This window comes from Ovis aries, chromosome 7 (genome assembly GCF_016772045.2).
Source record: "Ovis aries strain OAR_USU_Benz2616 breed Rambouillet chromosome 7, ARS-UI_Ramb_v3.0, whole genome shotgun sequence".
Taxonomy (NCBI): domain Eukaryota; kingdom Metazoa; phylum Chordata; class Mammalia; order Artiodactyla; family Bovidae; genus Ovis; species Ovis aries.
The window spans coordinates 30,638,969-30,661,103 of record NC_056060.1 but is presented as its reverse complement, the minus strand read 5'-3'; the positions used below and the strand labels follow the sequence as shown (position 1 = coordinate 30,661,103).

The 22,135-nt window shown below is 40.3% G+C and overlaps 1 protein-coding gene across 9 annotated transcripts in view; it reads right to left on the bottom strand.

Annotated features, from left to right (window-relative positions):
* The window catches only part of CDIN1 (CDAN1 interacting nuclease 1), a 234,008-nt gene that overhangs the window by 22,534 nt on the left and 189,339 nt on the right, over nt 1-22,135 (bottom strand). For 2 of the 9 annotated variants that reach the window (XM_042252242.2, XM_042252243.2), the window contains one exon: nt 3,694-8,136. The exons of 4 other annotated variants lie outside the window; for them this stretch is intronic. In XM_042252242.2, coding sequence (XP_042108176.1) covers nt 7,863-8,136 — 274 coding nt within the window. In that variant the 3' untranslated portion in view covers nt 3,694-7,862. Of the gene's footprint in view, nt 1-632; nt 8,137-13,490 lie in introns of those variants that run through there. 3 more of the 9 variants (XR_009601350.1, XM_060418575.1, XM_012181162.5) reach the window with 3 other exon arrangements.

Sequence of the window (22,135 nt, the reverse complement as noted above, 5' to 3'; positions counted from 1 at the left end):
TATAGGGAGGTTAAATGGTAAGGGGCTTAGAAGGTAAAAATATCTAGTATCCTTGCTGATGGAAATGAAAATGTAAGTTCAGAACATGAAAGTATAGTTACTAACTACTGTGCTGTAATTTCTGAAAATCGACCACATTTCAGTGGTGTTGAGGGGGAGGTAGAGGGGTGACAGTGAGGGAGATTTCACTAAAGAGTTGAAATTGCTACTTGGTTTTCAAGGCTGAGAGAAGAATGTGAGATTGAGAAGGAAGGGTATGGACAGGGCAAGGATAAGAATACAAGCATTTGTGTCTGGTACAAAGGAGCCTCCCTAGGAGCCAGTTTGAAAATCAGTGCAGTTAAAAGAATGGAACTTAAGGAGAAGATCTAAATGGATGGTACAAATTTGGAAGACAGACATGCAGACAAGATTTGGCTAAGCGAGTAAAGAGAGAGAGGGGGTTTGAGGATGGAAATGGGGGACTGAGAATGTCAGGAGCTATGGAGGAAGGGGAACCAGCCAAGAAGGTTGTGCAGCTCCTGTTAGAGAGGTGCTAACAGGGTAGAAGGAGAATCAGGAAAGCGTGGGATCAGAAAGTCAAGGGGTGGGCTTAACAGTGTTAAAGAGAGAAAAGTGGTCAGGGTGCTCACCTGTGCTGCGTCTGGTGAGCAGCTGCTGTGTACCAGCTGTTGTCGAAAGACTGCGGAGACGTGGGGAAGTAGAGACCCCCAGTGCAGATGAGAGACAGCGGGAAGAGAACGAGAGCAGGTTAGAGGTAGGGTGGGTGGCAGGTAATGTATGGGTGGCTTATATGAAAAGAAAAAGTAAAAGTTGCTCAGTAGTGTCCCATTCTTTGTGACTGTATCATAGTTCCATGGAATTCTCCAGGCAAGAATACTAGAATGGGTGCACTGCAGGGAGATTCTTTACCATCTGAGCCACGAGGGGAGCCCGAGTGACTCATATACTGGCGTCTAATAGGATCTCCTGGGCTTCCCTGGGGGCTCAGCAGTAAAGAATCCACCTGCAATGCAGGAGGCACAGGAGATGTGGGTTTGATCCCCTGGGACAGGAAGATCCTCTGGAGGAGGGCATGGCAACCTACTCTAGTATTCTTGCCTGGAGAATCCCATGGACAGAGGAGCCTGGCAGGCCACAGTCTACGGGGTCACAAAGGGTCAGACATGACTGAAGTGACTGAGCACACACATAGGATCTCATACACACAAAACACTGACCTTCTGGGAGCTGTGTCCATAAACCCAACCAGAAGGACACAGACAAAAAGATTTGAATACTGATAGAATAAAAATGAAGGGCTGTTACAATGAGATGATGGGTCCACTGAGGAGGAGTATATCATACACACGGCAGACAAATATCTACATCTTTGAAATGTGTATACGTCTAGCACAATTTCAGAAATACTACAGTTTATAAAAATTATTAAAAAAAAAAAGATTAGTAGTATTGTTAAGCAGAGTTAGGAGGAGATAAAGAATGTAACCCAATGTGTACCATTCATTCACACAGGACTGAGAACTGAGATTTTAACTAAAGGAATCAAAAGTTACTTTAAAAATATGTATTTCTGGCTTTGTTGCCTCGAACTCAAATTAAAAATGAAATGAATTTTATATTAAGGACATGCAAGCTAATTTAGAAATATTCCTTATTTGTTTCTTCTTAATGTTCTCTTACTGGATGAACATTGTCAGAATTTAAACTCTGGAATCTATGGGAAGTTAGGATTAATAAACTGTGTGTATGTATGCTTAGTCCTTCAGTTATATCTGACTCTTTGCAACCCCCTGGACTGTAGCCCGACAGGTTCCTCTGTCCATGGGATTCTCCAGGCAAGAATATTGGAATGGGTTGCCATGTCCTCTGCTAGGAGATCTTCCTGACCCAGGGATTGAACCCAGTCTTCTGCGTCTCCTGTACTGGCAGGCGGATTCTTTACCACTGCGCCACCTGGGAAGCCCAATAAGCTTTGTATTAGATCAAAATACTTTATAATCCCCATGTCTGGTGTAACTTGTTGATCTCAATTTAATGAAGTTTTATGTAGAATTATTAAAATATTAGCCAATACTATGGAGAAGGCAATGGCAGCCCACTCCAGTACTCTTGCCTGGAAAATCCCATGGACAGAGGAGCCTGGTGGGCTGCAGTCCATGGGGTCACACAGAGTCGGACATGACTGAATGACTTCACTTTCACTTTTCACTTTCATCCACTGCAGAAGAAAATGGCAACCCACTCCAGTATTCTTGCCTGGAGAATCCCAGGGACGGTGGAGCCTGGTGGGCTGCTGTCTGTGGGGTCGCACAGAGTCGGACACGACTGAAGTGACTTAGCAGCAGTAGCAGCAGCCAATACTATAAAAGGTCTTTTGGGTGTTTGTGCAACCACTATGAGCAGTATGGATTCAGTTGTTTATTTGGTATAAAAGTGAGTCAAACTAACAAATGAAGGGTTAAATTAAACTTTGGGAAAGCAGTTTCTCAGTTATAATAAATCCTGGGTTCAAGAATTATTACTGATTCTTTCTGCAAAAAAATTTGACCTCCTGCGAGGTGCTTGACTTCCAATTAGCTATCTGCACACAGTAATGGGAACAGTTTCATAGAGAAAGTCACAGGAGAGACAGTTATTAAACCACAATGTGCAAAAAGCCCAATCACCAAGTCCAATCACCAGCTCAGGCTATGATCAGTGACTCTTTTTTGAACTAAAGTATATATATACATGCATATGTATATCAGTGTCACTTGCACTCATCTGCCTCAGAGGTGTTCTGGGCTAAGTTTCCCCTATAATGGCTGCTCAATTGAGTAATTACTTAATTACTATAATGGGTTAGTAAGTCATGCACTCTCAAAATATTAATGGTCATCCAACTTTTTTTCAGATGAACAACTGAAGCCTAGTTAGTCCAAGCATATGGCCCATCAAACTCTTCTCTTTAGTTAACAGCAGGATCCAGAAGAACATCAGAAAAATTACTAAAATTAGTGGTCATCACTTCCTAGTACCTCTTTTTGGCAAAATTGCTACAATTATAATTCTGCTATGTTGGGAGCCCAAGTATATGAGAACAGCCTGAGCTGTTCTGTGATTGACTTAACAGGTATTTTCCTTTGGATGGATCAATGACCTGGAACTTGCTCCATGTAATGTTAATCCAGTCTCAGAAATATACAAAGGAAAGAATCACAGAGGCCCTTTTTGGTGAATATGTGCAAGCAAACTAGACTTTACAGGATGGTACTCTGACATCTGGACTCAATCCCATAGATCATTCAGAAAGATAACCCAATCTCCTACAGTCCAAATAAAACAGCACTTAGCAGTACTTGCTGGTTTCACTTGGGTGGGAAGTCATCCACTTGCAGTACCAAGAAAGAAGCATGGAACTATCTTGAAAATGGTGTCCACAGGAACTCCAGCCTATTTCTACAAGAGTCGCCATGGTGCAACAATTATGTTTATGGGACTGCAGGGAAAAATAGCAGAGGGGAGGAGAGATACCCAGTATGTGAAGAAACTGAGAAACAAAGGAGGGATTTACTTACCAAACAGAACCAAAGGGAAAGCTGAGACTGGATAACTCAAGATTTAAGCATTGTTTAAGATGAGATCCAGCTAAATTCCAACAATAACAAACTTCACGAGAGACTGGGATTTTAGCCACAGAATGAGAGATTCTTTTTCACTGCTGAAAAGTAAATATAATAAGAGCAACAGAAAACTTTAGAGCAGACATAGTCTTAAGCATATAAGGGCACCAAGTGTTCATTGAACTTTGCAGTGATTGTTGCATCTTAGGAACACGGCAAGAAATTTACATGTGAAGCTCTTTACAGCTGCTTTAAGTAAGTACCGCTTGCTTTTTTCCCCCTGAAATAACTGACTTAACTGCCTAGATGTCCAAGTTCACTCCCACCACAGGCAGAGCTACCACGATCATCCTCCACTGTGTTGCCTCAGCTACCACTTCCACCCTCCTCCCCACGCTACACTGAGCTCTCCGCTAAGCACCAGGCACTCTGCCAGGCACTTTGCATACTTGATCTCAAATCTTCGAGAGTTATTCTTAATTCACATTTTCCAGCAAATTCCAACTTATATTTCCCAAGTGCTCACTACATGTCCTTGTGAATCAGGGCTCAAAGGCTCCAGCTCCACTTGGCTCCCAAGTCTATGCCTTGTTTAAACAAGTCGCTCTGGTTTCATCATGCAACAATTTTAAAATAATGAACACTTTGAGGTTTACTAAGTGAAAAAGGTTGCCACCAGCTAATTGGGAGAAAGATACCAATAAGGCATTTCCATTTTGACAAAACCCCCTAAATATTGGACCCCTGGCATATATGAATTTGAGACTTTTAGGGGAGAATTAGATAATGTACAAATTATACAGTGGAACTTGAAATAAAAATATAAAAAAACTTTTGAACAGCATTAAAAAAAAATAGGTTTCACCAGTCCCAACATATGTTTTTACACAAATCTGCATGCTCCAATTAATCTGCTGAACTGCTGGTGTGCGGCTGGACCGCCTTAATCATCTTTGTAAGTACAATGTGCAATTTGTGGTCTGATTTCTAGCAAGAAAAGTGCACCTAATTTTGGCTCGCCCCATACTTAAACCTATTTTAGAAAATTAGAATTTAACCATAGCTTTACACAGTCTTAAAAAGAAAAACTGTATGCAGCTGCTGACAGGTCATTGATGTTGTAATACTCTGAGTACCCGAGGAGAGATTTTATAGTATTATCCCAATGAATGGCATAAAAGAGACTTGGATTTTAAAAATTCATCTCTACTTGTCAAACATTATTAGGAAAGGAAGAAAAAAATGGAGATTTCTTGGGATGATCTGACATAGCGGTATGTTTTTCTGGTCCACCACGTCTGGCTGGCAGAACTCTTTTCTTTTCTAGTGAAATAAACAACTGTTTAGTACAATGCTATGTTTGGAACAAGGCAAGTTTTATTTTCTTTTTTAAGCCCTTGGCTCAAGAGAATAGTCTTATGGGAAATGGTTATTGTGTTTACTGTTGTTTGATGATGAAATGTCATCTGACTAAAATACTTATGAAATAAATTATTCCATTCAATAAAGCCATCAATAGTTTGGCTGGTTTAAAAATGCAATTTGCATTATAATGCATTGAGAAATCCCTGATGAAAAACTCTTGCATACGTTTGTTCATATCAACACACACACACAATCATGCTTGCTCATGCTCTCTTTTTCTCTCTCTCCTGGTTTGAAAGAGTTGTTTATAACTTAAAATATCACAAAAACTTAAAATCTGAAAATGCCACTACCATTTCACAGCTTAGTACAGAATCATCTTAAAATAAGAACCAACATGTTGAATGATTAGTTCACTTTGAGAGTGATGACTGACTAGAAGTGAATAAGTGGTATTAAGATGTAGTTTATATTCATTTTCTTGTAAAAGGTGAATGGCTGTTAATGGCTACATCATCACATTTTTGCTGACCTAACAGAATAACCCCACCCACCCACTTTTGGGAGTCCAGCTTCTCCTTGTATAGTTTGTTTTTGCCATACCACTAACTTTTTACTGTGGTGTGAATTCCTTATATGTATTTGGGTTATAAATTACGGGGAATGAGAATTACTTTTATTCTGGGAATTTTTCAATGTCCCTTAAGATCATTGGAGACAACCTTGAAAATCCAGGGTTGGTAATTATTGGCCTTGTGAAAGAAAACCAGCTCCTATTTCTTAATTAGTCTGGTTTTGATCTATGACTACTTCTGGAAGAGGAACTGCTGTTGAAGAAAAAACTATGTATCCTAGCCAATACTCTGCTAACACAAACTGAAAATATTTTCCTCCAAGAAGAAAACCTTTGAGGAACTAAGCCATTTCTCTAAGGAGGAATGCCTCCAAGATGCTGTCTGGAATATGAATGACATTGAGTATGCTCTCTCCTTCACTGAGTAAAATGTTCTGGGAGTAAGAGCTATATTGGTTCCCCACAATGCCTGAGATCTCTGTGACAACAGGGATTGGATCTTAGGTGTCCCCATGTTTCAAGGGCCAGCATATGGCCTGGCGCACAGTCTGATGCCCAAAAAGTGTTCATGGGTTAAATGCAAAGGATTAACTGAGCTCAGTAAAACCACTGAGCTGATAACCCAGACTACGGGTCCATCCAACAGGCCAGTATTCCCAATCTCACTGTGGCATCACGGCTCTTGGCCTCCAGGCTACATTCCTGAATGTGCAGTTCAGCTTCTCCCTGAACTTTAATAGGACTGAAATGAATATTTGTGCTAAATCTCTTGTTACTGTTTTATTTTCAGTCAAGCAAGAACATGCTTTAGCAGTTTGGAAAGGAATGGACTCAAGATACAAAATGGGTACCTGCTATTTCTTTGAATATGTTTGCCATGAACTAATATTTCAGTCTGTACAATAGGAAAAGCACTGGGACTCCAAGCTTGACCCTGACTAATTGGCTGTGTGACCTTGAGAGAGTCCCAGAGACTTTCTTATCTCATCTGTAAAAGGTGGTACTAGATGATCTCTCAGGTACCTCTTGGCCCTATTATTTTTAAAATTCTATTACTATTATTATTTATATTTGCAAAAGTTAGTGTGAGAGCATGATTTCTAAACAAAAACCAAAAAAGGAATCTAAAAAAATGGTGTCACTGCTCACTCAAAAAGAGGAATGTGAACTCCCAGTTGTAACATATATCCAAGTCCAATGGAATACATTCACAGAATTAACTAGAGTACCCCTTCCTATTCCTATCTGAGATGCTAAAATCAATATGTGAAGGACATGAGGAAATTGTTTATTTACCTCGTAATTAGTTAACAATCTTTACTGTCAAGCCGAATCTGGAGGTTTGCACTCATTGGGTAGCACGGGTTTCAGGGAGTCTGAATCTTCTGAAACTACAATCGACCCTATGTATCCATGGGCCATTGGTTCCAGGACCTGCCACAGATACCAAAATCTGTGATGTTCAAGTCCCATAGTCTGCCCTCCTTATCTGCAGATTCAGTCAACTGCAGACGGTAAACCATAGGACTGTATTCATGGACTCAAAAAAAAATCCACCTCTAAGTGGACCTCCACAGTTCAAACCCCTGCTCTTTAAGGGTCAATTTCATAGGCAAAATTTTGTATGTGTACAAAGTTACACAGGGGAGAAAGTTCATAGTTTTAATCAATATTTAACTCAAAATTTTAGGAACCTCAGGCTAAATCATGATCTAATATCATTAATTGCTGTTTAGAACCCCTGAAGTTGGACCTAGATTGGATCCCATGCTCAGCCACTTAGCAGTTATCTGACTTTAAGCAGGCCTCAGTTACCTTATGAGTGAAACAGAAATAATAATATCTACTCTCAGGATGGCTGTAAGGATTAATAAATGATATCCACAGAATTAATGTATATAAAAGCACTGGTCCAGGGTCCATCTCATAATAAATGCTTAGTAAGAAACAAACATATTTTCTTTTTCTCATAGCAAATGAGGTTGATTATGGTTAAGTCTTCAAAGTTGTTCACTGCTGTTAATCAAATCAGCCTATTGGTTGAGAAGAGGATTCCTCTTCAAAAGCTGTAGGGAGAAGGTAGGGGAGGAGGCATTGTCTAAATATGGTAGTTTGTAAAGAAATCCATCTCTAAAAGCAATCTATACTAGTCAATATAATTATACTAAAAATGACTGTAACCATTTTAAACTTACAGTTTAAAACAATTTAAAATGCTGTATAATTTTGGCTTATACATGTCCAATTTGAAGGTTTCTGAACTAATTCTGGTGAGCTAACGAGATTTTCTGATCTAAGCATTTGCTGGCACTAACTCACTAAGAACTAACAAGAGGGCTGAATGAGATGGTTTCTGAGCCTCCTTCTAGTTCTAAGAATCTACAGTTCTCTTCTGAATGAAAAAAAAAAAAAAAAGGAAAATCCTCTTTAAATGACATTGAAATCTCTAAATTGTCTAAAAATAGTTTCAGGTCCCCTATTGGCACAAACAGTTCCATATCTTGACTCACCATGGGTGGAGTGCTCCGGCATTTTAGGAAATCAAGACTCACTCTCCAGTTGGAATCCAGTTCTGGATCAAAGGCAGTAAACCTTATTTGCATTTTAAAGAAGGGGAGAGAGGGGAACACTGCTGATACTCAGTACAGTATGACCACACACAAAGAGAGACTGGCTACCATATGCCACTCAGGAAAGCAGCCTGTTTCACTAGACCACCTTCAGACTACTATATTCAAACTATCCAATGTATCAGCTTAGCTGGGTGGCTTCTTAAACCCGTATAGCATCAGAGTTTTCTCCCAGAAAGTTCTTTGGGAAAGAGATTATAATTTTGTAGTCTGCTGGACCTAAGTCCCACTGAGGTCTGGTAACCTGAGCACCTTGGCAGGTACTGAAATTTGAACTTAGGTCCAACAAACTCCAGAATTATTGATTCTTTCCATTACACCAGTGGCCCCCAAAACATCAAGGGAGAATATTAGGTAGTTGTATCAGAATCAGCTGGAGAGCTTGATAAAATGCTGTTTCCTAGGTCTCAAACCCAGTGGGTCTGATTTAGTAGGTCTGGAGGAAGTTAGAGTTGAAACAAGTGCCTCTATTAGTTCTGATGTGCAGCCAGGTTTGGGAAACACTGAGCTCTCTATTTGGGCTGCAGTCTCCAGGAAAGGCTTTTTATTTTTTAAAATTCTAAAAATTGAAATATAATTGCTTTAAAACATTGCTTTAGTTTCTGCTGTACAACGAGGTGAATCAGATATATGTGTGTGTATATATATCCCCTCCCCTCTTGGACCTCCCTCCCGCCCACCTCTCGTCCCTCTCCTCTAGGTCATCACAGAGCGCTGAGCTGAGCTCCCTGCGCTATACAGCAGCTTCCCACTAGCTATCTATTTTATACATGGTAATGTATAGATGTCAATCTTAATCTCTCAGTTCATCCTGCCCTCCACTTCTGCCCTGGTATCTGTGTAGGGAATGTGCTTTGAACACTGAAGAAAGAAGCTGGACTTAAGTAGAAGATGGGCTGTGAGATGGCCTTTGATGGAAGGGTCTGGCATATGTGTAAGGGAATAAGACAACCATTCCAGCTAGAGCTGATGGTCATGAAGGGGGAGAAAGGCTGGGGATGTATCTAAAACTGAGACAGAAAATAGGTTCGCAGGGCTTCCTTGAAGCCCTGTGTTGAGAAGGATTCTGATGCAGGGAGTGGTGGCATATAGCCACAGGATAGACATGCTAAACTTCAATACAGAACTTTATTTTTAAATGACAACATATGGTATATTTTATAGTCCATCAAGATTGGCTTTGTTTAAATGAATATAAGATAAAAATAAGATGAACAGTAAAGTTTAATCATCTCTCCCAAATTTTACTTGGTCCCTACAACTCTGCTTTTAATTATAGCTTCATGACTTTTACCTGAATTCCTCAAGTGCAAATACTTTCTTTTAAAATTTATTTTCATCATATCTTCAGTGCAATGCAGAAAAGGAATCTTAAATATTTATTTCAGCATTTTATATTTTTATTGGTTTTGTAAACCACTGAAATTGTAGAGTGTACTTAAGAGTGAGTTGGTTCCATATGCAGTAAATCAACTGGAGGACAGACTACAGTGTACACCATTTACAAAGAGAATCACTATAGCTAAAAATATAACTTCCTCCCCTCCCACCCTGAAACCAACATCCAAACAACTACAAAATTGCATGCCGGAGAGATGGGTACTATATTCCAAGACAAATATATACAAATTGAGCCGGAAAACCTTAAAGTGTTATTGATTTAATTCTAAGAAACATTTCACAATCAAGTCTCATAGATACTATTTCTCTATAGAGAAAAGTACAAGGAGGGGGAGAAAATGGTTGCAAAAGATATGAATGTGGAAAGCAGCCTCATGCAGAAAGGAATCTTGCTAAAGTATTTTAAATACCAACAACGAGAAAAAGGAGTTTCAGTCTCCATGTAGCACTGTGAGAGCTCAGGGACTCTACCTCTCTCTCTACTTCCTCAAGTTATACCCCCAGTCTGACTCTGGGGGGCTCAGCAGCTTCAAAACTTCTAACAGCAGTGGGTGAGAGGCAGCAGAAAGATTGTAATGAAACCAACAACCTAGAAAATGTACATGAGAGCGATGCAGGTATCAACATTCTAAGCCAGGGCTGGGGTAACTTGCTTGGTATTTGGTATTCAGGATTCCTTCTGGAGCATTCAGAATGCTGCATTCTCGCCACAAGGGGCAGGAATATTCTAACATGAAGCATGTGAAGACCCAGAAGGCCTCCAGAAGATTCAGAGGCCTCCAGTTCCAATGCTAACTCCCCAGTAGAATTATCTAGATCATGAGTCATACTTTTCCAATCACCTTAAAAAATATGAAGACAGACTCAATAATCTAGAACAGAGCTTAGTATGCAGTGGGAGCTCAACAAATATTATCTGAATGTTGATCAGACGTCTGGAAAGTCAATAGTGGGTGGTGTTGATAGCTGGATGCTGATAACCCTCAAATACAAAATAGGTTTCTGAAAAACCAGGGTAAAAGGGGGGTGGACCATTATTTTCCAATCGATCTAGCAATCAACAGAGTAGCTCAAAAAGGGCTGTTCAACATTAGATGACTGAAGTGAGAAAGTGACTTTGGTAGTTTGTGAGGGTACAGGTATTTATTTAAAACTGAGAAAATTATAAAAATAATATAATAATTATATAATAATCAAATAAGTATAATAATTAAATAAATATAATAATAAAAATTAAAATATAAATTTATTCATTTTAATTGGAGGCTAATTACTTTATAATATTGTAGTGGTTCTGCCATACATTGACATGAATCTGCCATGGGTGTACATGTGTGTTCCTCATCCTGAACCCCCCCTCCCACCTTCCTCCCCATCCCACCCCTCTGGATCATCCCAGTGCACCACCCCAGGGCACCCTGTCTCATGCATTGAACCTGGACTGGTTCAGGTTATATATTTTATTATAAATTATAAAAATAATCTAATAGTCTAATCTAAGTGGATTCATTTCCCCCATCACTAATTTTGGCCACAATTATGAAAATATTTGTATTCTATTTACACTGATTGCTCAATACATGTTATTGATTTATTAGCCTATCAAATCCATATTCAGTAAATTAAGTGCCATAAAAGACGTGCCTATTGACAACAATCAAGATGATGCTTCCTGCTGATATAGTTATTTCTATGGTAAATATAAAAATTCAGAATAACCTTTAAAATGATACAACCTTGAGATCAGAAATTTGGCATCAAAAATATCAAGGTAAAAACAATGATTCACACAGTTTTTGAAACTAAGTTTTTAAATGAAATTCCTATATTTTAAAAAATTATTTCAGAATGAAAGTGAACTGACCAAACAAAGTTCAAAATGGCTCTAAGATTCAGATTACACATAAATGAGAAAAAGAAGAGACCACTATATTGAGGTGAATAGCAACCACTTCCAATACAATTCAAATTATTTCATTTTATCTTTCTTTTATTTGGGAAATAATTATTTCTCTGAAAAGCCCTTCACAGCCTTTCCCCTCTTTAAGCCCATATTCGGGGCTGGAATTCTATAAAAGACACATGAAATGAGTTTACTTAACTGAACAAGCAGATTGCAGAAACACTGTGACGACAAGAAAAGCAATCCTTTTAAAATGAAGAGTAACTGTATCTTGCAGGTCACAATGCACAGTTGCATACAACCTTGTGTTGGCACAAGACAGGGATACTGACGTTGAAGAATTTAGAAAGTTAGCTCCAAGACAGCAGGACCTTCTATCCACTACCTGACCCAAGCCCAGGTCCCTAGAACATAGGAGACACTCAATAAGGAGTCAGTGAATACATGAATGAACAATGAGGTCTGGACCCTTCTAGTGGACTCAGACCATTCCCCATGTCTGGTCTCATCACTACCATTATCGTTTCAGGAATTTCTCCAACAGAGAACTGGGGGACAATGGATACCCCTGGCAGACCCTGAATCTGTGAGGTAAGACTACCCGGCAGTCATAGACATCAAAGGCGCCTCCCGAAAAAGTGACTCAATAGAACTGTAAAAACCCATTCTCAAACTGTATCATTTAATATGTCTCATTGGAAGTTTAATGACAACTTTGCAGAGAATCAAACAATACAATTCTGAAGAAATATCATTTCAAAGCAATATTTAAGCCAAATACTTAGGGGAATTAAAAAAAAATCAGATTTTTAAAAGTAGTTTACAAAAAAAAAATAATAAAATAAAATAAAAGTAGTTTACAGCCTCTTCCACATATGGATTTTCATGATATGGACCTATCTATTATTTACTGATAGAGTAGCTCTAGTCTCAATCGAAATAAATGAACAAATAGAGATAAAGCTACATAGAAACCAAAGACAAACATTAAATTCCTATAAAAAATGAAAGGGGTGTAAAATGATAAAGTAGTTTCCTGTAAATGTCAAAATATCATACTTGTGAAATTTGGAAAACAGATAAAATGCTTACATGTTGCTGCTGGTTAAAGCTGGTAGTAGATGAAATTTAAAAAAGCTGTATGTTATACTCCATTGCTATTGGACCAAGACTTTGGCAGGATAATATTCACCTTTTCATTTGAAAATAAAGATACATCTAAACTCTTGAGTTGAAAGGTTAAGTGTACTCTCTGTGTAGTTGATAAATGTAGATCTAATCTAATCAGGGGCTGGCCCAGGCACCGCTGCCCTGACCCAGGCTTCTGGTTTCCATGAGGGTAAGATCTAACCAAGATGTAGGCTCTCGGCCTTTGACCTACTCAAGACCTGGTCTGAGCCAGCCGAGAGCTCTGCTTAACAGCCGGGGAACTCGCGGTTCAAATCAGGACCATGTGCACTTGGCAAATACAACACATGGCTCTGAAACGAAAATGCAACATGATCGAGTGCTTCGGGATATTTTAACAGCTAGGAAAGAGATTATAGCTAGATAAAACTGGGCTTTCAGGTCACTTTGGCTCATTCATGTTTCTCCCCGGTTCTTTGGACTAGACAAATTTAATTTGATTGTTATTTCTTAAGAATTTGCTAGAAAAACAAGAGTTGGGTAAGTTGTTTCATGGCTGATTGATCTTGGGGAAGAAGGGGTGTTGTAAGGTTTTTCTGTGACATATGTCACCTATTAGATAGTTAGCTTTTTCTATTTCCAACTGAGCCAAACCAAATTAATTAGAAAGCAGTTTGAATTACAAGCTAAATACAATGAAAAGTAATAAAAACAGAAAATGACATTTAGGTCATCAATAATATTCCTTAGGTAATTCGGCATTGATTTTTCTTGTTTTCTATGATAAAGAGCTTTACAAGTTGTCAGACTGACAGTTTAACCCCTGGCTGTTACAGTGGTAACAACAGCAGGCATCGGGACCACAAATTTAATAACGGGGCAGATTTATTTTCTTTTTGGTTCTCACTTTGTTTCTCCTGGAAATCAGCACTAGGAGTGTAAGATGGTCTGAGTCACCATGAACCTGAGGAAGTCTACAAAACCCGCAGTCTTTGTAAGATTCAAACATACTACAAAGTTTATCAACCAAATTCAGATCAAAGCAGGTATCAGAGATTCGGGTGAAACAAAGAAAAACAACTCCCAATAGCACAGTAGTATCTTATGACAATCTTTGCAACAAAAAAGCCCTACTTTTTACTTTTCAGAGTAAAACTTACACTTCTTTGCTATGGGAGAACTTTAATCTATGGCTCACTGTATTTTAGAATGTGTAAGGTCCATGAAAATCAATGTTTTTAATTACTTTCAAAATTTTAGTATAGGAAAAACCCATGATGCAAAGACTTCCCCTCCAAATAGCTAAACTTTTTAATTGAGGGAGGGAAAAAACCCAGAGAAGGTAGAAGTTTTATTTTATTTGTATGATGTCTAGTTTTCTAGCTCTAATGAAGTATTTGAGGAGAACTGGGGTGATCCTTCATCTAAATTTAAACACTGTGTTTCCAGTTATCTTAGGGACTATGGTTGTAACCCCTCTGCCCCTACATCCAGGCCCCAGAGCCAGCTCCTCCCAGCTCCCAGTATTGCACAGTGTCGTCTGCAGAGATCCCCAGGGCATCTCTTTCCAGTTCAACCTCAGGAAGACATTTCATGCCAACCTGGGCTCCTGGAGTTCAGGAAGTGGCTCTCGGAGGTGCCAAGGCCTGGAGGTACTGCTAAGTAGCACAGATGACTGCTTGTCAGAGTTCTTAAACAACCTGGGAGCAGTGATTGCAGGAGAACCTTCAACAACCTGCAGGTTTTTCCCTGGCCAGATAAGCTGAAAGGCTTACCTGCTGAATAAGTTTTCATACCAGACCATTCATCATACCCTTCATACACATTTTCAAGAGTGAAGCCCAAGCCTCTTGCTGTGGCTTACAAGATTCTTTAGGATCTTGCTTCTCAGAGAATTTACTTCCTACCACTTACTTTCCCAACCAACCCAACACTAATATCCAGCAACAGAGAATCAGATGCAGTTCTCTGACTGGGCCAGCTTTCCAATACTTCTTATTTGTTGTTTTTTTCTGTCTCGAAATACTTTATCCCACATTTTAAGGTTGAGTCCAGTTGATCTTCTCTGGATAACCTTAGAATGTCGCATCTATTTATGTCAGAAAGAGAAGCTCTTCTACCTCAGAGCTAGAGCTGTGCTGTCCACTATGGTACCCCATCCGATTATGCTATCAAAGTCAAGAGGACAATTAAACACAGTTAAAATTCACTTTCTCAGTTATGCTAGCCGTGTTTCCGTGTTCACTAGCCATCCGTGGCTGGTGGTCCCTGTGTTGGACAGTATTGATATAAACCATTTCCATCACTGCAGAATGTTATTTTGTGTAGCACTGGTCTACGGACAAAGGAACAACAATCCCAGGTCTCAAAAATCTCCCAGAGCCAAATGCTATTGGTGAGGAAGGAAAGAAATCTCATTCTCATTCTTTCAGTTCAGTTCAGTTGCTCAGTCGTGTCCGACTCTTTGCAACCCCATGAATCGCAGCACGCCAGGCCTCCCTGTCCATCACCAACTCCCGGAGTTCACTCAAACTCATGTCCATTGAGTCAGTGATGCCATCCAGCCATCTCATCCTCGGTCGTTCCCTTCTCCTCCTGCCCCCAATCCCTCCCAGCATCAGAGTCTTTTCCAATGAGTCAACTCTTCGCATGAGGTGGCCAAAGTACTAGAGCTTCAGCTTTAGCATCATTCCTTCCAAAGAAATCCCAGGGCTGATCTCCTTTAGAATGGACTGGTTGGATCTCCTTGCAGTCCAAGGGACTCTCAAGAGTCTTCTCCAACACCACAGTTCAAAAGCATCAGTTCTTCAGCACTCAGCTTTCTTCACAGTCCAACTCTCACATCCATACATGACCACTGGAAAAACCATAGCCTTGACTAGACAGACCTTAGTTGGCAAAGTAATGTCTCTGCTTTTGAATATGCTATCTAGGTTGGTCATAACTTTTCTTCCAAGGAGTAAGCGTCTTTTAATTTCATGGCTGCAGTCACCATCTGCAGTGATTTTGGAGCCCCCAAAAATAAAGTCTGACACTGTTTCCCCATCTATTTCCCATGAAGTGATGGGACTGGATGCCATGATCTTCATTTTCTGAATTTTGAGCTTTAAGCCAACTTTTTCACTCTCCTCTTTCACTTTCATCAAGAGGCTTTTAGTTCCTCTTCACTTTCTGCCATAAGGGTGGTATCATCTGCATATCTGAGGTTCTTGATATTTCTCCCAGCAATCTTGACTCCAGCTTGTGTTTCTTCCAGTCCAGCATTTCTCATGATGTACTCTGCATAGAAGTTAAATAAGCAGGGTGACAATATACAGCCTGGATGTACTCCTTTTCCTATTTGGAACCAGTCTGTTGTTCATGTCCAGTTCTAACTGTTGCTTCCTGACCTGCATACAGATTTCTCAAGAGGCAGGTCAGGTGGTCCGGTATTCCCATCTCTCTCAGAATTTTCCACAGTTTCTTGTGATCCACTCAGTCAAAGGCTTTGGCATAGTCAATAAAGCAGAAACAGATGTTTTTCTGGAACTCTCTTGCTTTTTCGATGATCCAGCAGATGTTGGCAATTTGATCTCTGGTTCCTCTGCCTTTTTTAAAACCAGCTTGAACGTCAGGAAGTTCACGGTTCATTCTTTACCTGAGCCCAACTCATTAGATCCCTGTGGCTATCGAAGTCAGAGAAGTTGAAAGCACATTTGGAATTTTTTGGGAGGTCTAAATTCTGAAAACAGCATGAAGAGTAAGGAGCTTCTTGATTCCAAGTCTCCCTGAAGACTAGCAGATGAAATACACATGTAATGACCAAACAGGGAGGGCAGGAGAGAACCACTCACATTATCACTGTGATGCTGATACACTAGCCAGTTTGTAGTCATACAGGGTTGGCAAAAAAATTCGTTTGGGTTTTTCTGTACCATCTTATGGAAAAACCTGAATGAACTTTTTTGCCAACCCAATACTATAATGCACTCTGAGTTATATAAGACGAATCTTTCCTACTTTAGGAATCAATTCACTCTTTAAAACAATATCTTCAAATAACTGACCTCCTCTTGGAACCAAATCACTTTTGGAATTGGAGGTATGACAGATGTCATCAGAACATGGTGCTCCCAGGATTGAGGGAGAAGACTGGAAAAGCCATCCTCCGAGAGTGAAGTTGAGAAGCCAACGCATAGTAGAGTCTGCTATTCCTTCAACACAGCCTAGCCACAGAGACAGCCCATTTTCCGGCCAATCTCTTGGTTTGAGCAACCCTGACAGGTGATGACATTTATCTCAGCAGGAACCAACCACCACCACTGTGTGCCTGTGCCCTGAGCCTGGCACAGTGAGGCCCTGACACATGTGCAACACAGCCTGCCAGGCTCTTCTGCCCATGAGATTTCCCAGGCAGGAATACTGGAGTGGGTTGCCATTTCCTTCTCCCCAGGATCTTCCTGATCCAGGGATTGAACCCCAGTCCACTGTATCGCAGGCAGCCTCCTGCACTGCAAGTGAATTCTTTACTGACTGAGCTATGAGGGAAGTCCAATAAATACAATAAGGAATACAAAATGCAAAAATATCAACTAAGCACCACCCAGAATAAGATATAGAACACTCCAGGTTTCTTTCTTAGTCTTCATCAACTCCATGTCCTTCCCAGAGGCAATTGCTACTGTGACTCCCAATCACCAGGGAGTAGTCTCAGGGGTAATATTTTGTAATACTGGTTCTCAAACTGGGCTGCTCATTGGCATCATGTAGAGAGTTTTAACCAGCACTGGTTCCAATGCATAAATGCTGACTTACATAGTCTGGGCACAGCACGTTTTAGGTCTCAGGTGATTCTAATGTGCCAAATTCTTAAATACAAGACCGTCAAAAGTAATCAGAAAGACGTTGCCTTTTGCAGGGAGTTAAGGCTGAATTTCCTTATTCTTCCCTCTCCTTCCTTCTCATTCTCTTTTTTTTCAGTTTTTCTTCCCTTCCTTCCTTCCTCCTTCCTTTCCCCCCCAGTCAAGCCACAATTGCACAACAGATATCAGAAGCAGCTTAAATTACATCAAATAAATCCCTTTTCCCCCCTTTTTAAAAAAATTTTCAGGATTAAGTAATTTTTAAAAAGGATATAAAGAGGAAAAGGTGAGAAAAACAGAAAATAAAGCAAACTAACTGGGGAAGAGATGAAAGACTTGAAGGGAGAAAACAACGGAGAAGAAGTGGGGAGATGAAAGGAAATAGGCTCTCTCCTGACACAGTTTATTTCACCCTATACGTTTACCTAATGAGGACCCAATAGGTCAAAAGAGCTTTTGAAAATTGCTGGTGGTATCCTGATACATCAGCTGACTCTAACGTTGTTGTTGTTTAGTTGTAAGTCATGTCCAATTCTTTGAGACCCCCTGGACTGTAGTCTACCAGGCTCCTCTCTGTCCATGGAATTTCCCAGGTAAGAATACTGGAGTGGGTTGCCATTTCTTTCTCCAGGGATCTTCCTGACCCAGGGATTGAACCTGCATCTCCTATACTGGCAGGTGGATTCTTCACCACTGAGCCACCAGGGAAACCCCGACTGCAACATGATTTACCCCATAGTTTCTCAGCCCTCATAGCAAATGACATCGCCCCACCCTCACCAGTCTCCTACTCCCAGGACTCTGTTCTTGGGGAGGCAGCACAGCAATCTGGGTGAGAGTTGGGTTCCAAAGTCAGACAGCTGAGCTCTTTGAGCAATAACCTTGAGAAAGATACTAAGTTAACCGTCATGTTTCATCATGTAAAACGTAAAACGTAGACAATAGCCTATACCTGTGCTGGTGAAATGTTATATGCCAACCTGGCTAGGCTATGATGCCCAGTTCTTTTATTGACCGCAAATCCAGGTGTTGCTGTGAAGGTGCTTTGTAGATGTGATTACATCTACAGTCAGTTGACTTAAAGTGGAACAGATTACCCTCTATAATGTGGGTGAGCCTCACCCAATCAGATGAAAGCTTTGAGGGCAAAAACTGAGGTTTGCCAGTAAGGAAGGAGTTCTGCCTCAGGGCTACCACATAGAAATCCCATCTGGGTTTCCAGGCATCTGGCCTGCTCTAAAGATTCAGATGCAAGACTGCAATCTTGACTCTTGCCTGAGTTTCCAGCCTGCTGTCCTGCCCAGTGAGTCACAGAGTTGCCAGTCCCCACAACTGCCTGAGTCAGTTGCTCAAAATAAATCTCTTACTTATGCACATGCATATTCTATTAGCTTTGTTTCTCTGGAGAACCCTACCTCATGACGTAAGAAATGCAACGTGCTAATGAAATGCATAATAACATTAGCTACAATTTTTAGGGTAGTGTGGGGCTTGTTATGGCCATGACCAGAAGGCTCGGGGTTGATCCCCAACTCTGTACTTTTTGGATATAATTTCTCTCTCTTCTATCTTTTGTAAATTTTATCATAATAGATGTCAGGCCACCTCTCTCTAATTCGCTTTAACACAGACCCAGAGCATAATCACCGACTCAACAGACATGAATTCGAGCATACTCTGGGAGATGATGCAGGACAGGGAAGCCTGGTGTGCTGCGGTCTATGGTGTTTCAGAGCCAGACACGATTTAGTGACTGAACAACAAGAACAAAATCAGAGTTGAAACAACAATCTGGGCATCAGAGGCACACAGCTGGGTTCTGGAAACTGCTTCATTCCAGACTCTGGGTGCTTTCTCCCAGGCTGCCACAGATACCTCTATTCCTTTTCTTCTCCTTTTTGCTTCCAGTCCCCAACCCTGGCCTATAGGCAGCTTTGCTCCTCAGTGCAAAGCAAGTTAGAAGCACCTACTTCACCAGCCTCTTCTTTCAAGTCCCCCACAGGGCTTCCCTTGCTGTCTGTATTACCTCTGCAGCAATACACTTGAATCTGAGGTTTGTGCTACATGGCTCACAAAAGGCTAATACCTAATAACAAAGGGCATGTGGAGACGATATTTCAGGAGATGTCAAAGTCCTCATTGCTGAATTTAATGAAAGTGGAGTTCTGAAGGGTGAAGGTCCAATTACTGTGTGAAGCTTTCCAGGTGGCTCTGCTTCAGTGACCTGAACAGGTGGGAGCAGGGAGACCACCTGCTTCTCTGTTTGCACAGTGACTAATATGTGTATAAACACTTAATAAACATTTAACTGTGGCAACGCTCTTAAAATAGCTCTTTCACAACTAGAATTCAACAGATTTGAAATTACTGGGTGACTCTGTAAGGCCACTTCCATAAAAGGGGATGGGCTGCAAATTCTGGTGGTGGTGGAACCCAATCCCTCCCAACAGGTCAGAATGGCTGATCCTCGTCATGCTCGGGTCTGACTCACAAAACCCAATACTACATCTACATTTCACAGGGAACACAGAGCAGACTATGACAATTTTATTCCAAACAAACTGCTGAGTTGTAACACATTTGCAGGGAAGCTTTTTCAAGACTCAGAGTGAGTTCTGAGAATTAAAAATATAGATTCATATTCTGGGTGTTGGAGAAGCTGGATATCCACATGCAAAAGAATGATATGAGACATTTATCTTAGACCATATACAACAAAAATCAACTCAAAATGGATTTTAAACATTAGACATGACACTGTAAAACTCGTAGAAGAAAACACAGGGAAAAGTTTCTTGAATCTATAACCAAAACCACAGGCGACAAAAGTAAGAACAGACAAGGGGAACTATATAGTAAACTAAAAAACTTCTGCCAAGTAAAGGAAACAATCACCAGAATGAAAAGGCAAGCTATAGAATGGGAGAAAGTATTTGCAAACCATATATCAGATAAGCAGTTAATAGTCAAAATATGTAAGGAACCCTTACAACTCAGTAGCAAACAGACAAATAACTCAACTTAAAAATGGGCAAAGAACTCGAACAGATATTTCTCTAAAGAAGACATATAAACAGCTAACCGGTACATGAAAAGGTGCTCAACATCAATAATCATCAGGGAAATGCAAAGCAAAACCACAATGAGATATCACTTCACACCTGTTAGGATGACTAGTATGGGAAAAAAAAGTGTTGGCAAGGATGTGGAGAAATTGGAACCCTTGTACATTTTTGGTGGAAATGGAAAATGGTGCAGCTGCTATGTAAAACAGTACGGAGGTTCCTCAAAAAATTAAAAATAAAGCTACCATATGATCTAGCAATCCTACTTCTGGGTATATATCCAAAAGAATTCAAATCAAGATCTGAAAAAGAAATTCACACTCCCGTGTTCACTGCAGCACTGTTCATAATAGCAATGATATGGAAATAACCTAACTGTCCACTATGGATGAATGAGTAAAGAAAATGTTGTATATGTAACAAAGGAATGAATATCATTCTGCCCGAAAAAAGAAGGAAATCCTATCAGAGGCTACAACATGGATGAACCCTCAGGACATTATGCTAAGCGAAATAAGGCAGTGCCAGAAGGACAAATGGGCTTCTCAGATGGCTCAGTAGTAAACTGCCTGCCAAAGAAGGAGACGCCAGAGATGTGGGTTCAATCCCTGGGTCGGGAAGATCTTCTGGAGGAGAAAATGGCAACCCAAGCCAGTATCCCTGCCTGGAAAATTCCGTGGACAGAGGAACCTGGCTGGCTATAGCAGGCTATCATCCAGGGGGTCACAAGGAGTCGGACATGAGCGACTGAGCACACACAAGGACATATACTCCTTGATTCCTCTTATGTGAGGTTTCTAAACAGTAAAATCAGAGAAGTAGAGAGAATAATGGTGGGTGTCAGGGGCTGGAGGCAGGGAGAAACGGGGAGTTGCTGTTCAATGGGCATAAAGCTTCATAATGCAAGGTAAGTTCCAGAAAGCTGCTGTACAATACTGTGCCTATAGTCAACAACATTGTATTGTGCACTGAAAAATGTGTTAAGAGGGTAGATCTCAGGCTAAGTGTTCTCACTAGAAAACAAACAAACAAGAAAAGCTGCAGGACACAGGCAGACTTTAGGAAGTGATGGATATATAGTGATGATTTCAAGGGGACTTACTCATGTCCAAAATGATAAATTTGTATATACAAATGCATATGTGCATTCTGGGTATATCAATTATACCTCAATAAGGCTGTTAAAAATATTCATTTTCAAATATCATAATTTGGGAAAAAATGTAGAATTTAAAACTCCTTATAATAATCAATATTAGATGAATTCAATCATAATCCATTTACTCTTATATGGCCTCTGAAGATGCATGAACACTGTCAGCAGAGTTATAAGTCCTGATTAAAGCTTTGGCTCTGAAAATTTTCAATATAAACTCCCTTGTGAAGGATCTAATTCTTTTCCCACACCTCACCTAACATATTGGTTAGAATTAAGTTCTGCTGCAGATTAAAGAAAAATTGTAATATCGGTAGCTTAAACAAGACAGAAGTGCATTTACCACTTATGTAAATCAAGCTCAAAGGGAGGCAGTCCTAGGCTGGCAAGGTGACTGCACAACCAGCAGGGACCTTGACTCCCACTACATTATTACTCTTTTCAGCATATCATTTTCACTCAGGGCC